This window comes from Punica granatum, chromosome 2, assembly GCF_007655135.1.
Source record: "Punica granatum isolate Tunisia-2019 chromosome 2, ASM765513v2, whole genome shotgun sequence".
Classification (NCBI taxonomy): domain Eukaryota; kingdom Viridiplantae; phylum Streptophyta; class Magnoliopsida; order Myrtales; family Lythraceae; genus Punica; species Punica granatum.
The window spans coordinates 25,194,822-25,206,339 of NC_045128.1; the positions used below are offsets into that span (position 1 = coordinate 25,194,822).

General features: G+C 42.1%; 1 protein-coding gene across 1 annotated transcript; it reads right to left on the minus strand.

Annotated features, from left to right (window-relative positions):
* Positions 1–239: 239 nt before the first annotated feature.
* LOC116194623 (cytochrome b561 and DOMON domain-containing protein At3g25290-like) lies at positions 240–2,295 on the minus strand. Its single transcript, XM_031523473.1, has 4 exons — positions 1,819–2,295; positions 1,259–1,515; positions 906–1,160; positions 240–748 (listed from the first exon to the last, which is right to left on the minus strand). The coding sequence occupies exons 1-4, from the start codon at positions 2,186–2,188 to the stop codon at positions 428–430; spliced, it is 1,203 nt and encodes a 400-aa protein (XP_031379333.1). The 5' UTR covers positions 2,189–2,295; the 3' UTR covers positions 240–427.
* Between the last annotated feature and the right edge of the window lie 9,223 nt (positions 2,296–11,518).

The following is an 11,518-nucleotide window of genomic DNA, read 5'->3' on the forward strand; positions in this document are numbered from 1 at the left end:
CCCCGTGTATATCTCTTTTCGTTGTGGTTCCAATATGAATAGCTACAATTAACAAGTTTCTCTTTTTTGTCTATATAACGAGCTACCAAAATGATACGTGAGGAATTCTACGGGCTAGTTCTGAAAGGACGATTTACGAATCGAACCCATTAGCATAAGTAATTATCTTTTAATTTGCATGCATTTCCATCACAATCCACATATAGGTGACCGGTGTTCAAAAAAAAAAAAGGAGCATATAGGCGACCGGTCCAATTATTTACAGGTCCGGTTCAGATTTTTGAACAGAAAGAACTACAGAGATTAGTAACAAAGATGATGACTTCACATATAACTCGATCATCGATATATACAAACCGCTGAAGATATAAGGTAATTTGGGGATCATTTCTATCATGGATGTATAAATTGTAAATTAAATAGGAATTCATGAGGCAAGGGGTTCCTGGTTGTCCTTGGAACCATTAATAAACCCGACGTCGTGCCGACTGCGGGACTTGTTGGAGTTCTTGTTCCTGAGGAGTAGAGTCCATGTGGTGACTTCCAGAGAGAGGGAAATCAGACCCAGCAGAACAAGGAGTGCGATGTAACAGAGTTTCCATTCTCTGGGAGGAGCCAGAATCTCGATTCCCTTGAACACGTTGAGGACTCCAAGTACTAGGATGGAATACCCGATTCCGTGATGGTATATATTCCAATATGTTCTATATTTGTGGTCCTTGCTCGGTCTAACGAACATAGCCAACATCTGATGCATGACAGAGAGACGCAGGAATGTGTCATATATGTACAATCTGATTAACGCTTTGCGCGAACCACTGTAATGAAATTCGGACTTTCTAACAAGATCAAATAAGATGAGTACAAGATAATTCCGGGATTCATTGGCTCAAGAGATAATGTACCTGCAAAGTCGCCAGAGAAAATACAATGATTCCAATTATGCGATGGGAAGTGTACACTACACCCTTGGACTCTGCCCGGAGCTTGAGGCCTGTTGCCCACCCGGCGACTCCAAGAGAGTAGGAGGAGAATTGAATCCCGACATGAAGGTAGAACCAGAATGCTTCAGCAAACCTGAATGTTCTCATGTATCTCGCAATCATTATTCCCATTGGGAAGAGAAATCCCCAACTTATGGCATTCAGAATGCCGTGAATCTGCATCGAAAAACAATCAATCCACAAAAAAAGATTACTTACTTGCTCGTCCTTTTTATCCTTACGCTCATTTGGAAAATGTATGTACGCCTACTTACTCTCTTCCGCCGGAGTACTTCATCAGCACTATTGCCGGTGTTCTGTCCTCTTAACAGATCGAGTTTACCCTTTGACTCCAAATTCGCCGCCCCAAAATCGTGAACTGCTGGCATCCCATCAACTACCGAGGCTCCAACCTGCCACACTTGATTCACAATCTTCATGTTCTCAGGTATCGCGATAGTCGCGAATATTGTAAGGGCCCCATTTCTTTGCTCTGCTTCCAATCTACCAACTTCAACGGACGCTAGCTTCCCTGTCATCGGGCATGGCATATTCACAGATCACGAAAAAAATTTAACACAGATCACTAAAAACTGTCAAAATTAATCATATAATGACAGAAAATACACATAGGAGACCTTTGCCAATGAGGATAATTAATTTCCGGTTTTACCACCTTTTGTTGTAACAATATAATAACCCCCATGAGACTATTAAAGGGATAGGATAAATGAAATACAGGGTCCGGAAAATTCTATTGATGATAATCGAATACAGAGAATATTGGTTCCAGGGGAGTGTGTGTGCCACTGGATCAATCAAAATGAAGGCTTACCCTGTTCGATCCTCTTGTAGGAAAGTAACCGGAATGTCTTCACAGCAACTGAGCCGTTGCCTTCCCTGAAAGCAACCAAAGCCTGCGACCCGACCATTCCTGTTCCTTTCGGGTTAATGGCCCACGCAACCCAGCCGCTTGGGGTTTTGGGAGGGGCCGAGAATGCTATGCTCAATGAGGAATTCGAAAGGCTGTAGGTCCAATGAAGGTGAGATCCTAAGTGTGGAAGATCATTGCAGTGCTCATATATTCTGTTTCTGCTGAAATTTTCAGATCCGGAACATGACAGGGACCGTGCTCCTTCGAGTTTCAGCAGAAGCCAAAGGAGGATGATGATGAGAGTGGACAATGGTGCCGAACTTGATGGCATTTTACTTCTTTTAGCCGTGAAGTGAGATCCTGAATTCCTGGGAATTTGAGAGGAAGGTTGGTTTTAGAGCTTTTAAAATGGGAGTCTGAGTGTTAGGAAATGTCTATTCGCATGTACATATATATAATTAAGGAGGAGGTGTAGTCATATTAGTCATATATAATGGGGATACGCTGTTCATAAAAGGGTGTAAGTAGTGTCACTGATAAAAATCGAATCTAAAAAAGTTTCTTAATTCTAATTGAGGGAATATGTTGCTGCACTAGATCACTTTTCTCTCCCTGTACATATTTTAATTTATCTAGATGTTTGGAGCAGATATACGCTTAAAACAGAAAATCTGACACAACAAAAATTTGTCACAACGTGGTATCAGCATGAACCCTTACGTGACTCTGTAACTTGAGAATATCTCTGAATAAGCCCCCTTCGATACACAGGAATTGAATAGAAAGGAATGTAAATGTCATAGAGAGAAATGTAATTGTAGTAAGATAAAAATTAGCGATTTTTAAGTAAAAATTTAAGAACATGAACAAATATCTACAAGCAAAAGCACTAATGTACCAAGATATCACTATATATATATATATATATGTATATGAAGAAAATATAAGATAAAAATTTCTATTATCAGAGTCGTTGGGTTTTAAAATTTATGGTGCTGGGTTGGAAGTATATGGCGCGTCGCGGCACCATCTGATCCCCGGCAACGCAGCAGAAGATGGAGAAGAGATGGGATTACCGGACGATGCTTGATGTACGTTAATAAGGAGCAAATTTTTAGACAATCTTATCGTGTCACGTGGTATGAGAAATGCCTATTAGATTGTAATAAATTATTGCACTGGTATAATAAGAGTGTTCTTCACTTTGTCTGTGAGAGATCATTACATTTTCGCATCAACGACATTCAGTAGAAAAGATTGCCCATGCATATATTTTTGCTCCCTGGCATCATGAGAAAGAAAGAACATGGGAGACCGCTGGGTTTGCCCATTGAATCAATTATTCAGAATCATGTATGTATGCCAATTGTTAGTTTCGGTATGCCGTATCGGCTATGTTTAAACTTGAAAAAGATAGATGCAGACGATGCCACGACATCCTAAACTGGAAAATATATGTCTCTCCTCTGATATCTTCTTTGTTGCTTAACAATTACCATTTTCCTAACAGGTTTACCCGTGTATTAGATAGGATTAAAGAAATTAGACATGTTAGATAGCTTTCGAAATAACTAAAAGAAATGTAATGAACCAACAAAGATTGGTTTAAGCGGTTCGGTATTTATTTCCCTTAAGCAAAATCTCTGGTTCGAGTCTTGTTAATGGATAAAATCCATGCTGAAAGAGAATTTCCCCATTAGTGGGCCGACTTACTCAAAACTCTTTATTTTGGAGGCGTATATGATACTTGGGCTCCAAAAGGGGGGATGTACGAAAAATTATGTGTTTCGAGCAAGGTATGAATATAATACTCACTTTCTATTGTTCAACAGATCTATTGTATATGTGGCCCTGCTTAGCTCGAACTGGAATAGTCGGGGTCCTTTGAACTTCCGAATACCAGGTATACTCTAAGAAAGAAGCATAATGGCACAACGAGAATTCACGAACAATACCGGTTGCATTCCAAACGTAAATAGACTTTTTCTTCCCTAGTACAATAAAATCCTCCCTATGATCTGGCGAAATCTGGTGGTGAACCTATGCTTCAACATTTGAACGCTCCATGCCTCAGTTAAAGAATTTCTCTGGAAAACGTCTCATTTCCATCTCATTATTTTCCATCACTAATACTTCAAGAAACCAAAAAAAATGAATAGTAAGAAAAATGGAACTTATTGCAGTGACATTCCCTCCACCTAAAACGAGAAAATTTTGAATTTAAAATATTTTGTTTGTGCACCCTTTTATTTTTCCTTTTTCTATTGCTTATTATTAGATTCATGGGACTGGCTCATAATAAGAAAGGGATCAACTATTGTGCCTCGGTTGTTATAAGAGTGCAATTTAACTGGAATTTCTTGATTTGGTGGCAATGGTAAAGTAAAAGAAAGAGTTTCACCTAAATATGTGGTGAGGTTAATCTATCAGATAACATACCTGTATGGCCCACCACCTGTTTCTGTCCGACTTTGACTGGTGAGACCCTCGGATCTAAAATTTTACCGGTTAAAGTATCAATTTACCTGCTATTTGGTTTCAAGCGATTCGGCGCTTACTCCATTTAAGTAAAGTATCGGATTTGAATCCTTGTAAATGCAGAAAATTCACATTGTGAGAGTTTTATCCCTTAGTAGACCGACCCGTCTCTATTGAATTATGATTCAATTGGTCTTCCGCATACCATGTTCACACTGAAAAGAAGTATCAACTTACCTAAAACAATAGCTATAGTTGGTAATAGTTCATTGTCCAAAGTTGAACAAATCGTACGTTAATTTGCTTTGGAATGAACCAAGACCATACCTACTAACATCATATGGCTGTCTTAAATCTCATAATTACCGGATTCTAACTCTTATAAACCTCATATTTGGATCAAAACTTCATTTCTATGTTGTCGATCCAATTCTAATAACTTATTTGGTCAAGTGCCAGCTTTCCCTAATTTGCTTCATGAATCCAGTTTCTAATAAGATTTTTGCTATTCATTTTATGGAAAACTGAAAGGATTTGATCTATCATCTGAAAATTATTTTTTTATCACAATCTCAATAAGTGTTGATTTACCTTTGATGACTAAATGCTTTCAGTAAATTTCGGTTTTATTGCAGATAGGTTTCGCCTACCGGTAGTACGGTTTGCAACTACAATGCTCCTCGTGATGACAAACTGGTTCATCAGATAAGCTGTTGGGAAGGGATGTACTCAACCAAACAATAACGCAGCGATTAATCTTCCTCCCCTACTAGTGTAATCGAGATAGGAACTAATCAAATCAACCAACAAGCAGTAAAGTAAAAGAACACCAAGAATTTTACGTGGAAAACCCCGATGTGGGGAAAAACCACGGGACCAACTCCGAATCAACGATCCACTATGAATAAAGGTTATACAATGTCTTTCATCAAGGGTAAACCCTTGGATCACTAAACTCAAGAGAAACACTCTCTTGGATCACTCAAACACTAAATTCGTCACCCACACCGGGTGGTTCACAAAGTCAGCTGAAACAGCACCTACAGAGCTCGAATAGAAATTCTGACCGTTCAGAACTTAGCCCCACGTGTTGTGAAGCTGCTGTCAAAATTTCGTCCCAATCGGAGTTCGTTGGCCATCCCGATCGAGGTTTGATCTCCAGCTGCGCGCTGCCCCTGTTGATCCGAATTCTGCTCTGTTCCCCTCTGTTATTATGTGCTGATCTGCTGCTAAATTATGCCGCCTCTTACCCAGCGAATTTAGCTGAAAATTAACCCTAACTAAAGTGGGTCCTTGGGCCTATTAAAGCCCGATAAAAGCCCAATATGATTTGAGCCCAACTTCCTCCAAATTGGAGGGATATCCAACAAACTCCCCCTCCCGACTATTTGGAGGCTTCGAGCATACCGGCTATACTTCGGCAAATATGAAGTTTCTCCCTAGCAAGAGGTTTTGTCATCATATCAGCTCCATTCTCATCGGTGTGCACTTTGTCTAGCTTCACTAGCTTGTGTTGAAGAGTAAAATGGAATAAATCCCACATCGGAAAAGAAAAGGAAAATCCATTGGGCTTATACGGGCTCGGGCCCATATCCACTTAAAAGCTCAAGCTAATAAGTGGTGATACCCAAGCCATATATTAACCCATGGATTTTCCTTTTCTTTTCCGATGTGGGATTTATCCCATTTTACTCTTCAACACCCGCCCTCACGTGCAATGTGTGGTCTATTTCTGCCTACACGTTGTCACGTGCCCTTAAATACCCGCCCTCAACAATTGAGCTCGAGTCGGGCTCATCTTCCGTGCTCGGGTGAGGAGGGACACTAACACGAGGCGCACTCTTGGCTGCACTCGGACATACTGGGCCTGGCGTGGTGTGAGTCCATGCGCATACGAGCGTAGGCATGCGGAAGCATAACCCGCTCTGATACCATATTAAATTTCCATTGGGCTTATACGGGCTCGGGCCCATATCCACTTAAAAGCTCAAGCTAATAAGTGGTGGTACCCAAGCCATATATTAACCCATGGATTTTCCTTTTCTTTTCTAATAAGTGGTGATACCCAAGCCATATATTAACCCATGGATTTTCCTTTTCTTTTCCGATGTGGGATTTATCCCATTTTACTCTTCAACAGCTTGGACTCCAACACATCTCTAATCCAATGAAACTTGATATCTATATGCTTCGATCTCGAAAGGAAAGTGGAATTCTTACAAAGATGAATGGCGCTTTGACTATCACAGTGTAGAACATACCTTTCTTGCTTTAAGTTCAACTCCTGCAAAAACTTTTGCAACCACAACTTCTCCTTGCAAGCTTCGGTCACCGCAATGTATTCGGCTTCCATTGTAGACAAAGCGATGCACTTTTGAAGCCTTGATTGCCATGAGATAGCTCCCCCTGCAAAAGTCATCAAGTATCCCGAAGTGGATTTCCGGGAATCGATATCTCCTGCCATATCCGCATCCGTGTAGCCCACTAACTCCAACTTACCAGTGCCAAAGTGTAAACACACCTTGGATGTTCCTCTGAGATACCTCAGGATCCACTTAACTGCATTCCAATGCTCTTTCCCCGGATTGGAGAGAAAACGACTAACCACACCAACAGAATGAGCGATATCTGGTATTGTACAGACCATGGCATACATCAAACTCCCTACAGCTGATGAGCAAGGGACTTTCTTCATCTCTTCTTTCTCCTTCTCACTTGTAGGACATTGCTTCAAGCTAAGTTTGAAATGAGAAGCAAGTGGTGATGAAACTGGTTTAGCATTACCCATGTTGAACCGATCCAAAATCTTCTCGATGTACTTCTCTTGAGAAAGCCAAATTTTTCCACTTGATCTGTCACGAGAAATATGCATCCCAAGGATCTGCTTTGCCGGTCCCAAATCCTTCATGGCAAAGGACTTACTGAGCTCTTTCTTCAACTCTGCAATCTTGCTCATATCATGACCAACAAGTAACATATCATCCACATATAACAGTAAAATGATAAAATCACCATCCGAGAATTGTTTCACGATCACACAATGATCTGCAATTGTCCGTGTGTAGCCATGGCTCAACATGAAAGAGTCAAACTTTTTGTACCACTGCCGAGATGCTTGCTTAAGCCCATACAAGCTCTTCCTCAGCCTGCACACCAAATGCTCCTTACCTTTAACTCGGAATCCTTCAGGCTGCTCCATATATATTTCTTCCTCCAAGTCACCATGCAGGAAAGCTGTTTTTACATCGAGCTGCTCGATCTCCAAATTCAGACTAGCTGCCAATGCGAGAACAACTCGGATCGATGACATCTTGACAACGGGCGAGAAGATCTCCTCGAAGTCAACTCCTTTCTTCTGGTTGAAACCTTTCACTACCAGTCGAGCTTTGTATCGAGGTCACGAGTTCTCTGTCTTTAACCTGTAGACCCATTTGTTCTTCAATGCTCTCTTACCTTGCGGTAGCTTCACTAGGTCATACGTGTGATTTTCAGACAAGGAGTTCATCTCTTCATTCATCGCCTTCAACCAGTGCTCCTTATGCTCATGTGCCACAACTTCACCATAGCACTCAGGTTCTCCCCCGTCAGTCAGTAGCACATACTCATGAGGCAGATATCTTGTAGATGGTCGTCTTATTCTATCAGATCGTCTAGGTAGATCTGCAGGCTCTAACTGTAACTGCGAGCCTGTATCATCCGTAGTCACATCATCATCTATCTGAGGAATCTCACCCCCAGTCGTGGTTTCTTCATACTCACCAGGTACCTCTTCCACTGGATGCTTTATATCAATCGATACAGGAACAGGAATAGAGATCTCGTGAGGATTGCCTACTCAGGCCTTTTCTAACTTTTGCAAATCCTCGATTGTTTGGTCCTCAAAGAACACAACATCCCTGCTCCTGATGATCTTCTTGATATCAGGGTCCCAAAACCTGTACCTGAACTCTTCATGTGCATAACCCAAGAAGATCCACTATTTTGCCTTGGCATCGAGTTTTGATCTTTCATCTCGAGGAATGTGAACAGATGCCCTGCACCCGAAGACTCTGAGATGCTGGTACGATACTTTCTTGCCGGTCCACACCTGCTGGGGTACATCTCCATCAAGTGCAACTGACGGTGTAAGATTAATAAGATCAACCGCTGACCTCATTGCCTCGCCCCAGAAAGACTTAGACAGTTTCACCTGAGAAAGCATACAACGAACTCTCTCAACAATTGTGCGGTTCATCCTCTCTGCAAGCCCATTCTGCTGTGGTGTCTTCGGTACCGTCTTCTCAAGTTTGATACCGTGAGTCCTGCAATAGTTCTCGAAAGGACCCCTATACTCACCACCATTATCAGCTCTGACACATTTCAACTTCATGCCCATTTTTCTTTCCACTGCTACATGGAAGTTCTTGAAAATCTCAGTCACTTGATCTTTAGTTCTTATAGGGTAAGCCCAAACTTTCCTGGAATGATCATCTATAAAGGTCACAAAATAGAGAGCACCACCAAGAGATCTATCTGACATGAAACAAACATCAGTATGCACAAGATCAAGTATATGATCGCATCTATAAGGACGACTTCTAACAAAAGAAACTCTCCTCTGCTTACCAGTTAAACAGTGATCACAAGTGCTCAAGTGCATACCTTTAACGGGCAAAGACTGCTTTCTAGCAAGAATTTGAATACCTTTCTCGCTGATATGCCCAAGTCTCATGTGCCATAGCTCGATAGGATAATCCTCAACAACATTAATTTGACCGGAGTTGTGTCTGGCACGCAACTTGTAGAGAGTGTCGGTCTTCTGACCCCGTGCCACAATCAACGAACCCTTGGAGAGCTTCCATCTCCCATTGCTAAATTCGTTACTGTAGCCTTCATCATCAAGCTGACCCGTCGAGATTAGGTTAAGGCGAATTTTTGGAACATGCCTCACCTTCTTCAGAAACAACTTGCAGCCAAGCTCGGTCTCTAGACAAACATCACCAATACCGACAATCTTGCATGATTGTCCATTCCCCATTCTCACATAACCATAGTCCCCGGTAGTGTAAGATGAGAAGAAATCCCGATGAGGAGTGACATGAAACGAGGCACTTGTATATGCAACCCAGGTAGAGTCCTGACAAGTGAAATTCACATAGGCTTCATCACAAATGATGTAAGTCTCTCCATCAGATGCCACTGCTATAGTGCCTTCTTCCTTCTTACTCTCACCGTTGCCATTCTGATTTTTTTTCAGAGCTCTACACTCCCTTTTGTAGTGTCCCTCTTTTCCACAGTGATAGCAAGTGACCCCTTTTCTCATCTTCGACTTTGATCTACCCCTCGATTTGCCACGTGAGTTACTATGCTTGGAAGAGAAATTTCTGCTTTGACTTCTCCCCCGTTGTTCAGTAACCAAAGCTTCAGACTGAATGGAAATCCCCGAGCCTTTCCTTCTAGTCTCCTCATTAAATAAACTGTCTGTCACCGTGGCCAACGATAGCTTCCCGTTTGGCGCAGAATTGTTTAATGCAACCACAAGTGTGTCCCAATTATCCGATAGAGTCCCTAAAAGTAGACAAGCCTGCAACTCATCGGGTAATATTATCTCCAGGTTCGTCAACTGGTTAATAATATCCTGGAAATTACTCATGTGCACAGCCATATCACCGCCATCCTGGAAACGAAGATGAACCAGCTTCTTCACGAGGAATGCCTTATTTTGCGGTGTCTTCCTCGCATAGAGATTTGTCAATTTATCCCACAAAGATTTCGCATTTGTCTCCTGAGCAACATGATGATAAATACTATTGTCTATCCACTGCCGAATCAAACCAATAGTCTTCCGATTTGTGCGTTCCCAAGCCTTGTCATCCTTATCTTTGGGTTTCGCAGAATCCCCTTCAATGGGATCGTACAAATCCCTGTAAAATAGAAGATCCTCCATCCGAGACTTCCATATAGAGTAGTTGGTTGCATTCAACTTGAACATAGATCCTGTAGACTCCTCCATCTCGAAAACACCGAAAAAACTCAAACTTCTCTAACCCGAGGCTCTGATACCATTTGTTGGGAAGGGATGTACTCAACCAAACAATAACGCAGCGATTAATCTTCCTCCCCTACTAGTGTAATCGAGATAGGAACTAATCAAATCAACCAACAAGCAGTAAAGTAAAAGAACATCAAGAATTTTAGGTGGAAAACCCCGATGTGGGGAAAAACCACGGGACCAACTCCGAATCAACGATCCACTATGAATAAAGGTTATACAATGTCTTTCATCAAGGGTAAACCCTTGGATCACCAAACTCAAGAGAAACACTCTCTTGGATCACCCAAACACTAAATTCGTCACCCACACCGGGTGGTTCACAAAGTCAGCTGAAACAGCACCTACAGAGCTCGAATAGAAATTCTGACCGTTCAGAACTTAGTCCCATGTGTTGTGAAGCTGCTGTCAAAATTTCGTCCCAATCGGAGTTCGTTTGACGTCCCGATCGAGGTTTGATCTCCAGCTGCGCGCTGCCCCTGTTGATCCGAATTCTGCTCTGTTCCCCTCTGTTATTCTGTGCTGATCTGCTGTTGATTCGTGGAGTTCATCGATTATTCGAGAAGATCGACATCAACAGCAGAGCACGTGGATTGCACGTGATTAATTATGGATTTTCCAGGTCCATAACATTGGCACCATCTACGGGAAACGGCTCAAAAGATCGTGATCCCGGCTATCTACGAAAGGATCTCCATTGATCTTTGTCTATGGAGAATTCACTAATCGCTGCAAGCTAATAGAGGACCAACTTCAGTTGAGTGAGACCGGTGGTAAACAAGAAGAAGGTGCATTAGGTTGCACAATCACGACACTAAAAGAGGGCGAATTGGGTCGATTCCTACAACGTGCTGAAGCATGGGATATGGGAAGCGACAAAGCGTAGACTCATTCGCGAAGAGAGCGCACCACAACACTTGATAAGTCACTAGACTTTGGGCATCTAAACAGATTACAGGAACACGGTACTATGGGCATTAAAGGTGCAACTGTGTCGGAGACGCATCATCCGAGACGCTAACAAGATTTGTTGCACTAGTGACACCTGCGTGAGATCTTGATGTGGCTGTATTAAGGCCATAGTGGGAGCTCTGTTGGCAGATTTGGCATATCCTCTAGATGGGTAGCTAGCATGAATGGGTGAGATATCCC